This window comes from Myotis yumanensis, unplaced genomic scaffold (genome assembly GCF_028538775.1).
Source record: "Myotis yumanensis isolate MYYU_CA2020_CCGP unplaced genomic scaffold, mMyoYum1.0.hap1 SCAF_14, whole genome shotgun sequence".
NCBI lineage: Eukaryota > Metazoa > Chordata > Mammalia > Chiroptera > Vespertilionidae > Myotis > Myotis yumanensis.
This window is the reverse complement of record NW_027223765.1, coordinates 13,662,754-13,685,368: the sequence shown is the minus strand read 5'-3', so window position 1 is coordinate 13,685,368 and position 22,615 is coordinate 13,662,754. Positions and strand designations below refer to the sequence as shown.

General features: G+C 38.2%; 1 protein-coding gene across 1 annotated transcript in view; it reads right to left on the bottom strand.

The window, feature by feature from the left end:
• Window positions 1-22,615, bottom strand: part of GADL1 (glutamate decarboxylase like 1) — a 214,296-nt gene that overhangs the window by 73,753 nt on the left and 117,928 nt on the right. The window contains exons 10-12 of the mRNA XM_070391087.1: window positions 18,119-18,235; window positions 13,280-13,344; window positions 12,684-12,765 (exon numbers count right to left, since the gene is read on the bottom strand). Coding sequence (XP_070247188.1) covers window positions 12,684-12,765; window positions 13,280-13,344; window positions 18,119-18,235 — 264 coding nt within the window. The remainder of the gene's footprint in view (window positions 1-12,683; window positions 12,766-13,279; window positions 13,345-18,118; window positions 18,236-22,615) is intronic.

Sequence of the window (22,615 nt, the reverse complement as noted above, 5' to 3'; positions counted from 1 at the left end):
TAGCTCAGAAACTCCTATGCCTAGTCATAACTCCTCTGCCATCATTTAATTTTTTATTTACCATGAGAGATAGGGGACGAGAGAGTCTTCCCAACTCTCCAAGTCTCACCATAACTTGAACCAAAAGACAAGGAAAACCTGTATGACCTACAGTTACAGGGAAGTTCTATTCTTTCTTGACCCCCTTGGGTGTGCATATTCATATTTTAAAAAATATATTTTTATTGATTTCAGAGAGGAAGGGGGAGAGAGAGAGAGAGAAAGAGAGAGAGAGAGAGAGAGAGAAACATCAATGATGATAATCACTGATAGGCTGCCTCCTGTATGCCCCCTACTGGGGATCAAGCCCACAACCCGGGCATGTACCCTGACCAGTAATCAAACCATGACTTCCTGGTTCATAGGTCAACACTCAACCACTGAGCCACCGTGGCTGGGCCACATTCATATTTAACACTTCATTCCTCCTCAAACACTTTCTCTCCTCCCCAATTCTACAGACTGTTTACTTGGGAAAAAAAGCAAAATAAAAATGGATTCTGGATGATAAGGATATCCTTTCAAGAGTCACTGTTGTGTTTAAAAGGTAAAAATTTTGTTACTCTTGATCTCTGGTTTCATTCTGATCATTATCTGACTACAGTTAAATAAACCAGAATGTCATAATATATCTTAAGACTTGGCAGGTTAAAATAATTTCAATAAATCACTCTTGGCTCAAAACACTAAATCAAAACTGTTATTATAGATTAATTGGAAAATAGCTTAAATGAGAACACTCCAAAACAAAATTTAAGGAGTTGAGTCAAAAATACCCTCAATATAAAATAGCATTCTTTTTTATTTTACATTCATATAACTCTTATTATAGTATATTATTAAAATTATTCTATTTTATTATTAGATGTTGCTACTTTTTATTTTACTGAATTTAAAAATTAAGTGCTATCATATGTATGTATATGTGTAAGAAAAAAACCATAATATTGTATATATATAGTTCAGTAGTATCCACAGTTTCGGGCATCCACTGCTGGTCTTGGAATGTATCCCCATGAAAAAGAGGAGACTACTGTGTTTCCATTTTTTTTCTTCTTTCAGGTTCTGTGTTTTTATTGATTTTTTTTTTTAGAGAGAGGAAAGGAGAGGGATAGAGAGAAACATCAATTGATTGGCTGCCTCCTGCATGCCCCCCACTGGGGATGCAGCCCGAGGGCATGTGCCCTTTGGGGAATTGAGCCTTGACCTCCTGGTTCCTGGTTCTTTGCTCAACCACTGAGCCACACCCAGCCAGGCTTCCTTTCAGTTTCTAAAAGACACTTTTTAGTCACTGACAGCAATCAGCAAGAGTAATTTGCAAACCCTGCCCTTTATTAAAATTCACTGTTGCTTTCAGAGTTAGAGCACATTCTTACAGAACAAAATATAAAGAAAGCAGGAGACAAAGAACAGCATTTAAATAAATTTAATAAAGATATCAATTGAAAAATAAATGCAAGCAGCAATTCCTAAGAAGATAAGATAAACAAACATAATGAAGAAAAATAAAAAAATATTTTAAAATTAAAATTTTAGGTAAAGATATATGATAAAAACTAGACAAAAACAAAAAGGGGATGTTATATATTCTTTTAATATATTTGAAAAGCTCCATAAATATATTAAACATTTGAGAAATTAAGTGATCAAAACTGACTCAAGGAAATGCTTACTAGTTTAAAAATGATAGAAAAAATGAACAGTTGATTATGAAATTATCTCCTCCAAAATTTCTGAGCAAGAATTTTATGATTGATTTTTCTGGGCATTTATAAAAACTGATGATCTTTATGCTATAGTAATTACTCCAAAGCAAAAATGATCATTTAAAACTGGCACTCAAAATATAATCCAACCACAATAAAACACACACACACACACACACACACACACGCACTTGGATGTGCACATACACAGAGTAGATCAATCACATGCATACAAAGGCAAAAATCTAAATACACAAATCCATCAATACATCAAAGCAATTTGTTGCAATAAAATGAGGCTAATCAGTAATGTAGAAAATCTATTAACATATTTAACTTCATTCAAAAAGTAAAATGATTATATAATAAAAACAAATATGTTAAAATTCAATACTCATTCCTAGATAATTTCTCAAGAGGATTTATAAAGAATGTGTATCATAAGGCAACTTTAATAAACTCACAAAGACAGAAGTGCCTTTTATTTACTACTGGAGGCCCGGTGCACGGATTTGTGCACTGGTGGGGTCTCTCGGCCTGGCCTGCAGGGATTGGCTGAAACTGGCTCTCCAATATCCCCCAAGGGGTCCCAGATTGCGAAAGGATGGTTCTCGAGTAACACAACCTGGAATCGGGCTCCCTCCTCTCTGCGTAATTCAAGAACTGCAGATGCCAAGTCATGGCAGCTCAGCAGCTCCTGCATTGAGTGTCTGCCCCCTGGTGGTCAGTGTGCGTCATAGCTACCGGTTGGATGGTCGAAAGGTTTTATATATATATATATATATACATATATATATATATATATATTAGAGACCCTATACATGAAATTCATGCAAGGGGCTCAGCCCTTGTGGCCCCGGCTGCCTCGCAGCCCCGCAGCCCCCACCCACTGGTCATTCTAGAAGGTTGTTCTGGAAGGCCATTCTGCCATCTTGTCTAATTAGCATTTTAGCTCTTTATTATATAGTATAGATTATTATGGAATATATTTTTGGAAATTCTATCAGGGCATTATATTTTCAAATGATATGAAGCTGAGATATTAGCAAGAAAACAAAATTATAGTTATATACTGATATGATTATGTATTTAGAAAATGCAAGAGAATAACTTTAAATCTCTCAGAACTTATAAGAAATCCAGTAAATAACTTTACTTCAGGTTTCAAAGTATTCCTAAAGGTGATTTTCAAATAAAATATTCAGTAAGTCATAAAAAATTATAAGGCTAGACAGGAATCACAAACACAAAAAATAACAGGGATAGCACCAGAGGGAATCTAGATATTAGACTAAGCAGAGACAGATTATAAATCTATTTAGGTTTGTGGAAATAAAAGCTGATCTTAAAAATGTCAACAGGAGCTTAAAGACTCAGGTATTATTAAAGTGGAAAGACATGATAAAGTAAGAACACAAGAGAGGCTATTAACATCCGATTAGACACAGCTAAAGAGAGAATTAGTGAATTTCAAAATAGGTCATGAAAAGTATCCACAATGAAGTATGGAAAGACATACAAATAAAGTTAAGAGAGAGAGAAATCTGTGAGTAGCTCTAATATACATTTAACTGGACTGCCATAAAAAGAGAAAGGATGAAGAGTCAATAATTGAATGATAGTTTTTAAAACTTGTGAAACATAACAATTCACAGATTCAAGAAGCCCAGTGAAGTCAACATAAGGTAAATTAAACAAAATCCATAAGGAAAGTCTGAAAATCTTAAAAGAAGTCACATAAATATTATTTTACCATCAAAGGAATAAGTTAAATAGCTAACTTTCTAACACAACACCAACAGCCTCACCCCCTAAAATTAGAAATGTTCTGAAAGAAAATTACTGAGAGAATTCTGTCCCCAGAAAACTATAAAATAAAAAGATTTTTAAAGAAGCAAAGTTGAACAGCATTTGCCACCGTTTGATTCTCTATGAAATTCCTAAATATGGCCTTTAAGAAGAAGGAAAATTATACTGGATGACACCTCAGGGATATAGCAAGCAATAAAGATATGTACCCAAAAAATATTCACAGAAAATTTCTGAAAAATTCCAAAGTTGAAATAACCCATCAACATAAATGGATACACAAATTGTGATGTACTCATAGAATAGCATGAAACAGTAGGAATCGGATTGTGCCACAACATAAATGAATCTTATGGACATAAGGTAAGTTGGAGCAACAACAACAAAGCCAAATGGAAAAAACACAGTGTATGATTCCATTTATACAAATTTCAAACAGGTGAAAGTAAATTATATGATTTGAGGATATATAACTGCAAAGCAAAACTAAGAAGAAAAGCAAGGAAATCAGTAACAGGAAAGAGCATAAAAGCAATTTCTGGTTTCCTGCTCATTGGTTTACTCTGTGTGGCAATTACTTGATTATTCTTATTATGATAGTACATCAATATTTTCACTTACATTTTATGCATATTTTATGTTTTTCTTATATTTCATAATAATTAATTGGGGGAAAAAAGACCAATATCTTCCAGACTCCCAAATAGCCCTAAGAATAAACTACCAGAAAAGAGATGGAGCTCCTTGGGCAGTTAAATAAAACTCCTTAGATTATGATTTACCATCAGTATCATGAGGGCCTAAAGGTAGGTATGTGAGAATATAAATGCAGATGTGTTTGCTGCATGGGATATGTGCACCTTCAATATGAAAAATATGGTAACTATTGTTCAGTTTTCATTTTTCTATTCAGTCCACAATTAACTTCTTTATTATATGCTAGTAACAATCTCTGTACAAATTAGGGTTGTTGTTTTTTAAAATATATTTTATTGATTTTTTCAGAGAGGAAGGGAGAGGGATAGAGAGTTAGAAATATCGATGAGAGAGAAACATTGATCAGCTGCCTCCTGCACACCTCCTACTAGGGATGTGCCCGCAACCAAGGTACATGCCCTTGACAGGAATCAAACCTGGGACCCTTTAGTCCACAGGCCGACGCTCTATCCACTGAGCCAAACCAGCAAATTAGGGTTTAAGTACAACTATTAAAAGTCTATAGAAAATAAATACACATTTACCACCTCTGAATTATCTACAAAATTAGAATACTTCTCTCACTCATATAGATTTGTATTGACATGTTGAGTTGCTGTGGAAGAAAAACCCAGAAAAAAAAAATTTACTTCCTGAAACTTTTTGGCCTTGAAACAACAAAGCTAGAAAGTGTAATTAGGAGTGTTAGGTATGTTTTAAAATATCTTTCTTGGAAAACAACAAATATGACCACTAGAATTGTGCAAAAACAAACACATGGAATATTTATTCCAAGAAGTTAAAAGGGTGTCAAGTGTCATAACAGAAAGTAGAAAAGGAAGAGAAAGCCTTGTTGCAGTGAGTTAATCCTATGTAATAAAAGCCTAATATGCTAAGTGTCCAGTTGTCCAGTTGTCTGTTCAACCAATGAAAGCATAATATGCTAATGATATGCTAGGACCACTCAACCGCTCGCTATGACATGCACTGACCACCAGGGGGCAGATGCTCTGACTGGTAGGTTAGCTTGCTGCTGGGATCCGGCCAATCAGGACTGAGTGAGACGGGCCAGACACACCCTATAGCCCTCCCGCAGTCCCTCTCCAGCTGGCCAAACTCCTGCATCCCTCCCGGGCCCTGATCGTGCACCAGGGGGTCCCTTGGCCTGGCCTGCGCCCTCTCACAATCTGGGGCCCCCTTGGGGGATATTGAAGAGCTGGTTTTGTCCTGATCCCGCAGGATGCATGAATTCATGCACCGGGCCTCTAGTAGTTAAAAAAAAAAAAAAGGCAGATGCCTGGAATCCATTAAAAATGCTAAAATCATATTTTGGCCTACCCACTGAAGCAGGTGTAGCATGCCAATTATGGCATGAATTTTTCCATTAGCTTCATTCCAGGTTTCCTTTTATGCCCTTACCCTTATGTTTCTCATTTTTCTTAGATTTTTAACTTATATAATTTTCCCATTATTTTGAGGCCCTTTTCCATTTTGTTATAAGAGAGGAGAGAAAATATTCAATCTGTAAATAGAATCCTATTTTCCAACTGCTATTTTTGATCAAATTGGGGATGACAAAAGGACACAAAGGTAGAGTCTCATTTTTTTCCTTTTTTTTTGGTCATTTCTTAGAAAATCTGAACTCTTCTGTGATGGCTGGCAGAGAAGCAAAGGTTGGGGTGAGTCCCATACTGAAATGGGATGGTTACCATGAAGAATGAATTCTTTACCTGGAAAAATATCGGAGAGATTCACACACTCTCGGGATTCTCCAGAAATAGATAGGAAGAAGATATTAAATCAAAACTGGGCAACATTCCAACTCATCTTAGTCAAACTGATGAAATAAATGTAGCTTAATCAGTAGTACCAGGTGGCAGCCACCCAGAGGTTTGAAGGAACTTAGGGATGAAATTAGGAAACCAGTGGCCAAAACGCTGCCTCCAACCATATAAGCAGCCACAGCCAGTAAACATTCTGTTTATTAGAAGGGTCAAGAGAGGACTCAAGGAACCTTAGAAAAGCAAGTATCTCTTCTACTTGTCCAGTCTCCAATAAAGAACAGCATCATTAGACATTAAAACAAAAAATAACTCCCTAGCGGAAGGATAATATGGTTTCTGAAAAAGGAAAGCATGAGTCACTGATTTATTATTGGTCTCTGAGGCACGAAGATAAAAGGCCAAATGTTGGCACAGTTTAAAGGATTTTTTTTTAAAAAAGTGCCAACATGAAATGGGAGATGTGAGGAGGCAATGGGTATATCAAACCATATGGATGAGACAAACAATTTCTACCCCCCGTCAAAAATGTTTGTTACCTACTAGCGGGAAGGGATACTCTTTGAGACTTGGAAGAGATGAGGTCTCGAATAAAATGGAACTACTACTTCAGCTGCAGGTAAAGAATTTAAAACACATTATCATTTGATGGTATTGGAAAAGGATACAAAGATCATCTCAGGAGACATTTTTATTGAGTATTAGTTGAGTGTTATGCTCTGTTCTAAGTAGGTGGGTCTACAGCAATGAATAAGACCCCTTCTGCCCTCCAGTAGCTCACGGTCTAATACATAGATGATTACAAGAACCATGGAGTAAGTCCTGCATTGGGACTTGTGCCCATTTATGCCAAGATGGTAACTATTAATTGAAATCAAGTAGTATAATAACAATTATGCAAAATAACACACCCCTTGGAGCAAGGATCTAAAACAAAGTGCAAACCCCCTGTTAAATTTAATGACAATGGCAATAACAACAAATACTAGTAAAAACTAAACCCAATTTTTATTATTTTGTTTGGTGGAACAAGGCATACTGTATTTTGAACATGTGTAACTCCAACACTAATTATTGTATCTCTTTACCTCATGGAGAAGGAAAGCAGACCTAATGGGGGTGTTTGTCACGAGCGGTAACACCATGTGGGTTTTTAAAAATGTAATGCATGCATATAAACAGGCATATGCACACATTTCCAAAAACCTCAAGAAAATAAAATTAACTTTTGTTTATTATAATTTTAAAGACAGGAATTAAAAAAGAAAAGGGCTATTTACGAACCACGAACTCGATTAGTTCTGCCAGGTTTATGCAATTCTCAACCTTGCTGAAAAGTCTAAAAAGAATTTTCTCGGCTCAAGCAAGAGCATGCAAGATATGGAGAAAAATTTTGGCAGCATCAAGCACAGAAGATTGATGTCTCTTCTACAAGTCAAATGCTGCTTCTTTCTAATCAGTTTTAAACGCATACCTTCCCCCTATTTTTTGCTACATTAGTTAGGAAACTGTCATTCCAAAGACATTTATAATGTACGTGCATAGGGAGAGTATGAATGTTCTCTGGCTTGAAAGAAAAACAATGTTTTGATGATCAGATTGTTCGGTATTTTCAAACCATCTAATGGCGCTTCTATAGGAACTCCATGAGGAAAAACAAGAGCTAAAAGAGAAATCCTAACAAAAGCCAATATAGTTTGTTCTAGTTTCTCTGATAAATCTCTTTCTTCTTCCTTCTTTTCTGCTTGCACAATTTTTTAAAATGGCATGTAATAATTGTCATTTGCAATATCAAGTATCATTCTAAGTAGAAATTTAAATGGGCTGAGAGATAACAAGCACATTTTTCAGGGGTGATATTCCAGGGAAATTTCTCTGCCTTCTCCTGGGGGGACCACATTGGGAGGTGGTGTTCATCTCCCTTTTCTTCTTTCCTCTTCGCATTGCAGTGCTGACACCTAGTATTGAATGTATTTCCTACTCTTCTTCTTCCTGCTGCTCCTTCTCCTAAAGAAAAACTGGGACTACATTCTGAGCCTTCTCTAGAATGAAGATGAAAGGAAAAGAACTGCAAGCTTAACTCTTTTTTTTTTCTATCTTATTATTTGAAACCTAGGTAGCCTAGAATTGCATGCCAATACCTCTATCCAAAGAAGATCCCTGAGAAGGAGGTATAATATGTCAACAGATAAAATCAGAAGATGTTTACACGTGTGTCTGTAAGTGTGGGTGTACAAATGACTTGCCTATTAAATCAACAGAGCTAAATACCCCTGTGATGTCAAAGGGATCTCTGTAACTCTCTCTCTCTCTCTCTCTCTCTCTCTCTCTCATACACACTCTGCTAGTGAAAAAGTGAAAAGTTAAGCCATTCCTAGAAGGAAATTCAGGAAACAAGTATAAAAACAAGTATCATGAAAGATGATCAGAGCTTTCCTACTTCCAGGAATTTATTCCAAGGAAGGAAGAAAGGATGTGTACAAATAGTTAGCCTCAAAGATGGCAGTCAAATCCATAATAGCCAAAAATTAAAATAATCTAATTGGTCAGTAATAAGGGGGTGGTCAAGTTAATTATATTTTATCAAAACAATAGAATACTATGCAGATATTAAAAATGTATACAATGCATGTTGACATGGAACAATACTCAATTTTGTTCCAATAGAAAAAGCATGTTAAAAGTAAAATATGTTATAATATTTTTAGATTAGGTAGGTGTACATATATATATGCATAAAAAAATATATAAAATGCCATCTTCAGTTATTTATCTTCTATATCTTTTTCTTCATCTTTCTCCATATATAAATTTTCTGATTTGCCTAAAAGATACATGTATTACTTCTGAAATAAACCTATAAAAATGGACATAATATTAAAATTCACAGTATCAACAGTATTTCTTTTAAAAAGTTCCTTAAATTGCCCGCAGCTGATAGGTTAAACAGGGAGTCCTTGTGAATTAATACTGGATGATGATGGTAGGTACAAATGGAGAGGAATAATCTGTACTCAACAAGTCATCTGATTAGCATATTTCATGTTCTCTGTTAGGTTTTGTAAAACTAAAAGTCCTTCTAATAAACACTAAAAATCAAGAAGCTAATATTGAGATTTTTCTGCATCCATGCAACTGATTCTAAGGATATTTTATTTTAGATGAAAACATCAAAATTGTCATTGATCCAAAATGGCCATATAAATGCAGCATCTACATCTGAAGTCAACCTGTTTAAAAATCACAGATTCTTTTTTCAAAATCCCTGATTTTTTTTATCCCTATGATGCAGAGATTTAGTGATAGTACTCTCCCAGAGCAATAACTCAGCTTTGTTTCTAAAACAGCCTTTTTCCTAATGCAGGAAATTAAAAATGCAAACACCCCATGCTAGTCAATCAGGAAAGCAGCATTGTGAATGTTAGGGCTTTGAGGATACAAATTAGGGAATTAGCTTTTTCCTTAACAGAAGTATATTCACTAAGTAATTTGCTTTCTTTAACTGGAGTTATCCCCTTCCATTAACTGGAGGAATAAGTCCAAATTAAAATCACTGTTCATCAATTACTGGTGGAGGCATGCTCATGCCTGCGGAAGGGACCAGGCAATAAAGCTCATCCACTATAATTTTAATCACTGTTTAATCAGAGCTCTCAACAGAGATAATTTGGGGTAGGGGAGAAATTGGAAACTCTCAGTTATTGTTGGCATGAGGGCAGATATTGCTGAGGACTTTTGATTTATTTACTCATTAAAATTTTCAGCAAATTTTAATTCTTTTCCTTGTTCAATGCAAACTTGCTATGCACTGGAAAGAGAGTGGTGAATATAATGATGTAGTTCCTATTACATTCTAGGTGAAGGGAAAGTTAATACATGAGAAGTCCTAATTATAAATCATGGTGAGTACTTCATAGGAAGGGAACAGGGTCAGAGAAAGAATAATGGGGAGATGCCAGATTACCTTGTGAAGTCCTGGAACCCTTAAGAAGGGACATTAAGCTTTTGACTTATCAAAATAGTAATCAAGGAATTAAATGGGTATATTTTGTTCACTGTTTCCTTTATGAGATTACTAGAGGCCCGGTGCACCACATTCGTGCACTCGGTGGGGGGTGGGATGGGGGGGTGGTCCTTCAGCCTGGCCTGCACCCTTTCACAGCCCAGGAGCCCTTGGGGGATGTCCGACTGATGGCTTAGGCCCGCTCCCCACAGTCGGACATCCTTAGCGCTGCTGTGGAGGCAGGCCGTTGTGCTCGTCAGCCATCAGCTCAGCTTGTGGCTAAGCGGTGCTCCCCCTGTGGGAGTGCACTGACCACCAGGGGACAGCTCCTGCGTTGAGCATCTGCTCTCTGGTGGTCAGTATGCATCATAGCGACCGGTTGATCCACCATTTGGTCGATTTGCATATTACCCTCTTATTATATAGGATATGCTCTTTGGCTATGGGAGTTGTGTGCGTTTTGTAAGTTCAGAATCAGCACAGTGCCTGACCTACATAGGAAATCAGTTAGTGTTGGTAGAATGAATAAATGAATACGAAAGAGAACAACAGAGGCAGAAAATAGGTACAAAAGAGAAAGAAAACTGCGGACACAAAACTTTGCAAGCTGATTGTCATATCTCATATTTCATGGCTCAGCTCTCTATTCCAGTTCATTTGAAAATGGTCTTTCATCCAAAAAAAGGCAACTTTTGAAAGTGCTCAATTCTTTACACAATAAATGCAATTTTTCTAACCTCTTAAATCTTGCCAAGTGAGTAGGCATGGATATTATTGTTTTTATTGAGATCCAGGAATGAATTCTTTTTTAAAAAACAGTACAATTTAACCTCTGTTATAGAGTTACATGACCCAGAAAATTTTAAGTTGCTTCAAGTACTTAAATGTAAATAAATTCTTATCTAAATCACTCAATTATCATTCAACAAGAAAAATGTATAAAAACTAGAAAAGTATTTAGAAGAGTAGTCATAGAATCTTTGATCTAAAACAAGCATGCCAAACTCAAAAGGCTAACACGGGCCAAATAAATGAGGCATGCGGCCCAGGAGTTTGACCTGCTTGGTCTAAAATTTCCACTCCTGAGAGCAGCAGACCAACAGATAAGAATGTCATTCAGAATGGCTCATTAGAGAGAAAGCAGGTAGAAAATGCCTGGCACACAAGGGATGTTTGACATAGTTTTTGTCTTATATCTAGACCAAAGGAAAACCTGGATTTACTCCTAAACTCTTAAATCATGTCTTGAATATGTAACTGTGGAAAAGTTGAGTATGTGATTTTTTTAAAATGTTTTTATTTATTTTTAGAGAGAGAGGAAGGGAGGGAGATAGAGAGATAGAAATATCTATGAGGAACATCATTGATTGGCTGCCTCCTGTATGCTCCCTACCGGGGATCAAGCCTGCAACCCAGGCATGTGCCCTGACTCTTGGTTCATGGGTTGACGCTCAACCACTGAGCAACACCAACCGGGCAAGTTGAGTATGTTTTTTTGTTCATGCATAATATAATAGTCTTAAACTACCTTTCAGTTATAACATGCAGTCATCACTCTAGAATTTAAAAACTTAAATGAAAAGTAGTTCAATGGAATTGAAGACAGTGCATGGTAGCCAGTCTAATAACACATTAAGGAACGGATTCATGTTCCCAAGAGTGTCTATCTACAGATACAGAAGCTGTTCTTAGTTTCCAATGGACATTCTGTTTGCACATCTCAAAACACAAAGGGCACTGACATACACATACCACAGTTTTTCCCTTTAAAGAGAAGTGCAACTATCCACACAGGCAAGACAAGGTTTCACATTTTAAATATGGTTTCCATTTGAAATCAAATTCCTTACAACGAGAACATGTCTTTAGCATTGGCAAAGGGAGTCCCCTAGGAAAAAAATGTAAACAGATGGCTGAGAAAGATCACCCACATGCTGCACACAGATCTTGAGGAGGCATTTCTAAGAATGAAGTGGCACTTCCCAGCCTGGGCCACTGCCCACCAGGATCCTTATTTAACCCACAGAAAACAGCGTTTATACCTCCAGCCAAGAAGAACCTCAGCAACTCTTTGCCCACTTCCCTCCCAGTAACCCAGACTAGTTTTCAACTCTCCCCAAGATTCCAAAAGAAGCTAAGTACCAACCGCTTGAGACAGATAATCCTCTAATAAATCAGTGTTCGATGATCAGCCCTGAACTAACATCTTCCCATCGAAACGGGCTGTTAAGCCCCAGCTACGCATATTAAGCATTCAATTTAATGTATGACACACATCTGTTCCACTTTCTCAGCGAGCAGAAGTTTCAAGATAACTTAAATCCCAGACTTAATCAAGGAGAAAAAAATTCTTGGCAGTGTTTAAAACTGATTTTTAAAATATAATCCAAATGAGAGACAGAGAGAGAGACCATTTTGCTGTAACTAATGAGATTACATAATATCTAAATCAAATCTGTAAAATTACCTGAGCAGAGGCACTGCCTCTTTCAACGGAGTCTATTTATCTTTCCTTTGGTTGCGCCAACCTTTACCAAAGACCTTTACCTAGAGCTGGCCCAAAGCACCAAAATAAAAGCGAAAATAAATCTTCTGCAAACACCGTAATTTAACCCCTCAGTGCCCAGAGGCAAGAAGAGAAAAACTCACAGATTTGTCCTTTACAAGGAGAGCACAGCACTGAATTCCTGCCATCAGCATCTTGTGGGGGTTCCAGGCCACAGAATCAGCTCTGTTATGTAAAACAAAAACAAGGACAAGGTTGGGGGGGGGGCGGGGGGCATTAGTTTCTACTGGAGGAAAGAATACTACCATCGGCAGCACATACACATTCAGTACTCATACCCAAGGTGCTCAACAGGATTCCTTGTTGAAGTAGTCTAGGGCAGTGGTCGGCAAACTCGTTAGTCAACAGAGCCAAATATCAACAGTACAACGATTGAAATTTCTTTTGAGAGCCAAATTTTTTAAACCTCAACTATACAGGTAGGTACACTGTTATTAACTTAATTAGAGTACTCCTAAGGCTTAGGAAGAGCCACACTCAAGGGGCCTAAGAGCCCCATGTGGCTCGCGCTCCACAGTTTGCCGACCACTGGTCTAGGGAATTTGGAGTTTTGGGTTTTTTTCTTTGAATAAAGCAATTACTTTGTTTCTCTATTTTCAGAATGTCACGTAAGTGGGCAAAATCCAGAGAGATTCCCATGCCTCGACCAAAGGCGCTGCGTGTGGGGAGCAGCATTTACCTGTGGATGCCCTGCAGAAGCCGGCGGTGCTTCCTGGACATCAAAGCCGAGCCACCCCAAGAAGCCTGTTGAGAAAAGTGTATAACCAAAACCGATGTTATCTCAGTGTTATCTGTTCACCAGCCAACTGTCCCAGAAAACCCCAAGGGACAACCTCAACCTGCCTTGCTGCTTTGTTTTAAGTCCATGCTAACCAATTTGTACGCCAAGAAAGATTGATTACTGTCTCTGCCAAGGCAATCAGAGCCTCGTCACGACAGAGGGCTCCCTATGGACCCTTAGGGTGTACATTCACACATCTTACAAAGAAATTGGCATATTAACTTGTTGAGCTGTGTGAGATCCAAAAGGTTTAAAAGGCACAGTCTATACCTTCTCGAATCTTAGAATCTAAAGTAGTCAATATAACCTTACAACACCAAGATTCTATCATACACAAGGCACCAATGCTGATAACGAGTCAGGGACAAAGGCCTGGCATTCTATCTAATAAATGTGGCATGTGCTTAACAAGGTGGGTAGAAGGGAATATAGGAATTCATAGCCAACTAACTTCAGCTAGAAGGAAATGGATCCTATGATTGAAAAATTAGATCTTTTCAGCCAAATAGCTTTCAGATATATTTATGAGTCAAAAATGTGAGAGAAAGGAAAAACCTGGGATTTAAGGAAATTATTCATTGCAGAGGTAAATATGAGCAAAGGAGCAGGGAACTAAAAATAAGGAGATGAAAGAAAATCCCATAGTCAATAAGTCTAGAAAGGAGGGAGGAAGGATCAATGTGAGGAATAAGGAAGTCAGTTTGGTTCCTGAAACTGAGCAAACTTCTCAGTTTAATGTGTAGGGCAGTGAAGGGTGATTGCAGTGAGGAAACATGAGGGGATTGTCGTGGGCTATGTCGAATGCTCTCCGAGGCTATTTCACTGCACAACATTGCACTGAGAATGGAATTATTATCACTTCAAATTTTCATAGAAAAAACTAAGGTTCACAGGTGGTAGGTAGACTGTCCAAGGTTTCACAGGTAATAAAAACCAGATCTGGGAGCTAGAGCTCGTCCTCTCTTCACAAAAGCATCATAACTAGGGAAGATGACCAGTTTGCCAAATGACAGAGTGCAGCATGGATAATTGAGGGTGATGGAAGTATTATAGGCAGGAGGGGAATTTAGGAACTGCCTAGGATATAGACTAGCCTATTTTAGGCTATAGAATTTAAAAAGATGATGAATACCCAGTATCATGTGGAAAGAGGGGCAGGGTTTTGTGTACCACAGATGTGGAAGGTGACAGAAATGAGGCATCTCCATGATCCTCAGACTATTGCAAAAGCTGAGCACGTTGGTGAACAATAAGGCACGGCTTTAAATTGCACCTATGAACAGCTCTCTCATTTAGGGCTGGAATACAGTGACGGTGTCACCTAAAGTGCACAATTTAAGAAGGCACACACTCTCAGCGTTGGACTCTTACATGGCCCTAAGAGTGAATCCCTTCTTAACTTGAGTACTAGGAACCTTATTTGTGTCATCTTAATTCCAGCCCTGTTTGCATGGACTAGTGTCTCCAATAACCCCGTAGGGTTCCCAAAGGTTTGTGAACTGGAGGTGGTATGCATGCAAATCCCAAAGATTCCCAGTTACAGTACCGATGACTTCTGACTTCGGGTTGTCAGTCAAGCCCCCTTCTTGCTGCACTCTTCCCCACGGGCTTTCCTGAGGGACCAAGTCTGACTAAGGCTGAGATACAGAGACAACTGCCTTCAGCATCTAAGAAAACTGTATCCTGGCCTACTAATTGAGGATCCCCAATTTAGATTTTGAGATCTTTACTTTCACAAACCTTAAGATGACTCACCTATTATGTTCTCTCACTTCCATTACACACCCTAAACACCGAGTTGCCTACTTTTTTTCTCAATCCTTTTATCCCCAACCTCATTGAGAACCTACCAGTGACAATTATGAGAAGGATTAATAATAAGACTCAGACACCCCATTTATTCTATTAATCTTTCCACCTGCCTCACCTATGACACTTGCACTCCTTTGTGTCTCCTACACTACCTTCTGCCTCCTCACCTTCCCCCAAAAGTAAACAATATTCTCCCAATCCTAGTGAGCTGGATTGAGGTTTTCAAGTCACATGCATTCTTTCAAGGTGTGGTACACTGGTTTACAGAGTGGTCAGCTGGGTAAGGAACAACTCATCCACAAACTTATTCCTCAAAAAAAGCTGGAAGGAGAAAAACAACACCGCTAGTGTTATGCCTACTTCTGTTTGCTTATTGTCCTAAATCCTAACTCCAAAACTTGCAAAAACAACAAACAAATCACCTACATGATGAAGGAGCTTGGTTTCCCATCTAAATAAGGACTATCATTTATTGAGCTATTACTATATGTTAGGCACCACAGTTAGCATTTTACTTGCATATTTTCTTTAATTACTTAGGTAATAAGTAGGCCCAATCCTGAAAGGAAGGTGGGTGGAGGCAGGGGTAGAATTAAGACCCAGCAGCGTGTAGAGCCCATGATGTGAAATATAATGTTTACTAGCCTGCTGGGACCTGGAATGAAGAGTAGGTGGGAGATTCAGGAAGCTTTGCTGGGAGTGTGAGGCTTTGCAGCAGCCACAGCCCGTTTCAGAGAAGAGCTGGGCCAGCCCTGACATCCTGGCCTCCCACCCATAGGCAGAGGCTAGAAGAATAATTTGCTCTCACGGAAGAAGAATAGAACTGGAGGCAAAAAATGTCAACAAGACGATGTTTTTATTATTCAGTTGTTAAAAAATGCATTGTAATGAACCAAATTTAAGACACTATCAAATGTGAGACTCATCATTTTTGGTTACCACTGATAAAGAAAAGAATGGTATCAACATACCAATTCCAGACATGTGAAAAATGTAAAAAAAATATTTCTCAGAATTAATAAATTTTAGTATATATGCAGGGCAACTCTTTTTGTTTGTTTGTTGTTGTTGTTTTGAAAAACCCAGAAGAATAAGAAATTAGAATTTCATTTCTTTAAAAGAAAGTAATTACAAGTTTTTAATAATTTAAATTATCTTTAAAACACTCTTTAGAAAATTTCCGACAGGTAAATGTAATTAAGGCAACTTTGGTAACTTTTTATCTTTAAAATGAATAAACTCTGCATGGTATAAAAAGGTAGAATAGCAACAGATTCAATGGCTGCAATACTAAAGAATGGGTGATCACTGCCTCTATGTTTGAGCTAATTTCTATAATAGGTCAGACAAACTGTTGTCAAATTTAATCTAATGCTACAGGCATTCATTACATGCAAAAAGAATAATTTGTGTGGCTTACATATTTCCTTTTAGGAAGTGTTTCCTTCCAAAATTCAACCTTTCATTTTTAGAAAACCTAGAGAGGTTTTTATTCATACTTATAAATCACAGTTCTCTCTAAGCCCCATAAATCTCTTAATATCATTTCCAATTTAGAAACTGCTGTAGTTACTGTTTTATATAAACTATATAATCCATATTTGATGTTTTTTTATGAGAGTAGAATTTTCAAGTATACATGCTAATGTATTTCCCCCCCCCCCCCTCATTTCCACAGTTACAGAAGTACTTACTTCCATATTATCTTTTAGGACATAATGTATTATTATGCTTCTAAGTCTATAAAAATCAATAGGATATAAGTTGAAATGTAAACAGATACAAGTATTACAATTCCACTTAAAGAAGTCACAAATAACCTACCTGAAATATTGCCATTGGCATACTAATAGAGCCTATAACTCTAGTGGGTTTATGTTACTGCTGCTTTTACCATACATTAGCATGCATCTAATGAAAGCCTTGAGTTGCTGAAAAATCTCTCCCCATCATATCATAGATGCTTTACTTTGAAAGCATAAAACCATCCAAACTATAAAATTCTGTGTAGGGATAGCCTCCCAATGCTCAGCTACCTTCCTTTCAGCAAGTCAAAAATATTGTGTTTTCTTTTTTTCTGATAAAGAGGCTATGAGCCACTCACCAGAGGAAGGCTCCCTAAAGTTTCATCAATATGTTCAACTCCTGATTTCACACACACACACACACACACACACACACACACACACACACACAAAAGAAAACGCTCAACAAGCATTTATAACTGCCCGAATTCAACCTCTTAACTTTAGATAAATATAATTTTAAGAATGACCTTTAATTAAGGAAGAAATTATTATAACTCCAAGACTTACAAACTTAATTAGAAAAAGAAGGCCAATCCTTTCAGTGTAAAAGTTATGAAAAATGTAAAGTTATCCCAGTCCCTCTCAAATAATTATCTATAGCAGGTCTAGATAAAATCTGCTTTAATTAGAGCATGAAATTACATAGGGAAGCTTGTTACCTTTATTGGCTGATTGGTATCATGTAATTTTAAAGCTAGAAGATGCTTTACAGACTACACCAGCCATTTCCCTCTTTACAAATGAAGACGCCAAAGCCCAGAGGGCTGAGGTCATAGTGACAAAGGAGGCCAATTCAAATCCAAAGTCTCCTGATAGTCCAGAATGTGTTCCTTCACCATGCTGCTCAATGACAGTAGATTCAAAGGACCAGAGAAAAGGGTTCATGGGAGAAGAGGGAATAAAATGGAATCCAGAAAACGGAAACAACATTCACATCAAGTCTTAGCCTATCCTTCTTTATACCTTAGAAAAAAACATATCTATTTCCTCCAATTCGAAACGTAAATAAAAGTAGCTGGGGACCTCACATCTAGTTTCTGAGAAAATGAAAGATTTCCCACCAAATCTGCAAAAAGACTAGAAAGCTAAGCAGATGTGTACATACAGATGAACTTACATCCACGTGAAGCCAGAGGCCATGCCTCTCGCAGACATCAGCTATTTCATCCAGCGGATCAAATGCGCCCAACACCGTTGTTCCCGAGGTGGCACAGACAAGAAACGGTGCTGCTCCCTGTGAAAAGGAGCCACGCATGAGAATTGTCACCATCACCTCTAAGTTTATCCTGTAATAGGCTGGTACATTATAAAGGTTCTAATATATCCAGAAATGTATTTGGTTCTTGGAGATGATCACTGATTCAGTGACTGTTTCTAAGCTTTTTCACTATACAGTTTTGTATTATAAATAGATTAAGGAAACAGAAAAGGCTACAATAGTAGTCCTTTGTCCCAACTCAATATTTTTAGTTTCATTTTCTTTCTATAGCCTTTTCTGTTCGTTGCTTTCCTAGATAGAAAGTAAATAACCTCATCCCCATTGGCAAACTGGCATTATGTTGGATTCCTAACTCCTTGGGGAGATTCATTGGGCCTCCAGAATGCCAATGTTGTTACCCTTCTCCAAAATAAAAAGGGCTGTTTGGAAGACAAACAGTCAGCTCCAGGGACAGAGCACGCAGGCCTGTGGGCTTGTCTCCTTGTGAAGTACGAGCAGTTACAAAACAGAGTGTGTGCTCAGGTACAAACTTGGCAAGGTAACCTCACTGGGATCCACTCTCCAAAACACGTGCTGCAACAGAGAAGTCAGGTAGAATGGGCTAGAAGAGAGAAGCTGCATAGCTTCTATGATGATTATTCCTCCTCATCTAGCTGATGGCTGCATCTTGCAGAGTAAACAGATGCCCGAAGGAAATGGAGAGAAAGGGAGGATGTGGGACACAGGTAGAGATGAGTGGTAATCCCAGCCAAGCTAGCCAGCACCTTGGCCCCGTAAGGAAGTTCATGGCAACTAGGTAGAGGATAGAGATTCCGTGAGTTTGTTTCTCATGGATCATCCCAGCATGTCAGCAGAGATATGTTACTGGCTGTGGAAGTGCCTTAGAGGAAAAACTTTCAGACAGAGGTGGAGCCGGGGGGAAGGGAGTGTAAGGAGAAGCCTACTATTCTAGCACCTGAGGAGTAAGTGACAAGAACATTTATTGCCCATTAAGTTCATTCTTACATCCATTTAGGATAGAATCATTTTTTCCTTAGTTTTATTTTCAAGGGCAGGTAGTTCTTACAAAATAAGTTTACGTCCCATTTTATTGTTGGGGGTTCTAACCAGACTCACTCCAATCTAGTTTATCATTGACAGAGATATCATTTCTCAATGGAAAGGAGGGCAGAGCAAGGGCACTTAGTCCACATCTCAAAGTAACAGTACACAATGAACCCATTTGCCAATTAGGCAGAAGGTTGTGACACTTATAACCTAGTCCAGTGGTCGGCAAACTCATTAGTCCACAGAGCCAAATATCAACATTACAACGATTGAAATTTCTTTTGAGAGCCAAATTTTTTAAACTTAAACTATATAGGTAGGTACATTGTTATGAACTTAATTAGGGTACTCCTAAGGCTAAGGAAGAGCCACACTCAAGGGGCCAAAGAACTGCATGTGGCTCACGAGTAGCAGTTTGCTGACCACGGACCTAGTCCATCCACCCAAACTTCTCAGAATGAGACCAGGAGGAGACAGAGTCCCTGGGGACCATGGGCTTTGAGAATTCTTCCCTTCACTCATGTACCAACAGATCATACCTTTATCAGGGCAGAGAACTAAAGGAAATGGGGCCAGGTTTATATCAATCATTAAAAGCAATAGAAAAAGTAATTTACTAAAGCCATTTATGTTGTCTTTAATGGTTGAGCTTTGCCTCATAAACTATATGACATCCTGACAGTGGTGAGAAAACACCTATGCAAGCTATCATAGCGTATTAATGACTTTTTCTCACCTTTTTAATAATCTAGCTATAAATATCAGTCCCTGAAATTAAACTTTTGCCATCTGGATTTAACCTTCCAGATTTTTCCTTTCGCACATCTCATGCGATTAATAAGAAAATTCAGTGGAAACAGAATTGATGGTGTGCTGACAATATCCTGTTTTGCCTAAGAAATTTTGTCATTTCAAAAGTCATACGCAAAAATACTCCCAGATATTCAGTGGTTACACTAGTTTTATCTCTGCATAAGCACTTCAGAGCCTCGGACGCCTCTGTGGTTTTCAGCATCCAGTAAAGGTCACTGCTCAACAGATTTGTAATGGATTGTGGCTGGCCAGGGAATTGAAGCCCAACAGAAAAAAAGTGGATGCACAATTTCCTACATCTGAAACAATCCAAGTTAAAAGCTTGAACAGAGCAACTAGGTCTGAAGCTATTGAGAAAAATAACCTAGTCATCGGGTATTATTATCTCAGAACGGATGTGAGGTTTGTCCTTGGTGGGTCCCGGCCCCAGTTTTAGCTGACTTGAAAGAAAGCAGAGGAGACATACTGACTCTCACCCCATTGCCCTACTTTAAAATGTGCCTAAAGCAATTTTTACTGTTGAGAAACTTCTCTCTTCAGGTTCTCACCTTAAGACGAGGTCAGTTTCACACACTTTAATTGTTAAAGCAAAGCAAAATTTACGCGGTGAAGATAATAATGATTGCAGTGGGATAAAACCCATTGAATATACTAGAAAATGAGTTCTTAATGATACTTAATGATTTGACTATCTTTAGGGGATGCTAGGCAACTAACTCACTCTTCTGAAAATTAGTAAATCAGGGGAAAGAAGAAAACATGGATCCTGCCGTGTCTGTGAAAACTGTTTCCTTAGGGAAACCAGATAGGGATGAGGGAACATTTCTCCTTACAGTAGTATGCCTGCCAATAAATGGAGGAGGAACAAGAAAATAAATTAGAACATCAGCTACTGAAACAATGGGTCTAGACAAGGATCATCAATGGCAGGAAATCCATGAGGCGAGAGGCGGATGCAGAGCTCTCTAACAGGTGGGCTGACAATACCGGAACCCACCAATCAATGTTACCACAGAAAGAGACAAGAGATGCCTCCTCATAGAAGGACAAAATTTACCCACAAAGAATCCCGGCAACATTTCCAATCTGAATCTCACCGAGCCTCAAGATCTGTCAAATTACAAGAAATATAGAGAACAGATGGGTGGTGCAGAGGAGGGGAGCACTTGAGTCTCAAATGTGTGATGCAGTCTACATAATTCATAATGTGGAAAACTACCACACTAATGGATGTGGTTTCTTCAACAGATCAATTGTAAGAGAAAAAAAGGAGGAGGGGGAGCTATAGCCTAGAAGAGATTTATATGATGAATCAATCAAATGCAACATATAGGCCTTTTATGAATCCTTATTGAAACAAACCAACTATTTTAAAAAAGGAATGGGAGAAATTTTAATATAGAGTGGACATTTGATGATATTAAGAAATTATTCCTTGAAATGGTATTACTGTTGTTTTTATTGATTTCAGAGAGGAAGGGAGAGGGAGCGAGAGATAGAAACATCAATGATGAGAGAGAATCATTGATTCGCTGCCTCCTCCACGTCCCTACTTGGGATCAAGCTTTGATGGCTATAGTTCACAGGTGAACAAGGTGGTGGTAATCTAGAATTTTACCAAGAGGCAACGAAATTTGATCATCTCTACCACCAGACAACTTCAAGTCTACCCGCCACTGGAATGTTTTAAAAAATAAAGACAAATGTAAATCTAAGCCAATACATATGCAAAAGAGGCAAAAATTTTAAGTACAGAATTTTAAACCAAATATAATAACCTAGCATGCTCTGGATAAGGTGATTTTTATTAAAAAAATAAAATATAAAGAATAAAATAACAGAAATATAATATCAAAATTTTAAAAATTAAAAATAAGAGAACCCATTTTTTTTTAGAGTGTGAAATCCTATGAGGGAGAGATACATCCCAGGTCAGAAGCTGGGCTTTTCATAATTCAGCAGCCACACCTGACTTTGTTGCTAACTGCTGGAAAGTTACAGAATAGTCTGAAGCCCCTTTTGCAATGAGGACTCTGCTGGGATCAGGAGGGAAGCAGTGAAGGAGTAGATGCACCTAAGCCAGCAGGTCCAAGAAGCAAGAGGGCTGGCACCAAGAAGGCGACATACCTCAAGGCCAGGCCTCTAGAGTATCACAGGTGAGCATGGTCATGCCTTGCTTTCCCCAGTGACAGACATGTCAGCTTTAATACATCCTGCCAGCTGAGAGAGAACATTCTTCCAGAGCTGAAATATCAGACCCAAACTCAGTACAGGATGGTGGTTGTGAATGGACTTTGGGTGGAAGCAATCTGGGAGGATAGGCTGATCAGGACGTCAGGAGTCATTCTGAATGCAACAGAGACCATTGGTTTGGACTGCAGAATTCTCAGAGTCAGGAGTTTTGTACGAGAGTGGTTGTGGGGGCCCTGCTGGAGAGGCTGGGTTCACTATTTTTTTATGGTAATCTTTACCCAGAGGATGTTTTTTTCATTGATTTTTAAAGGGAGTAGAAGGGAGGGAGGGAAAAAGAGGGAG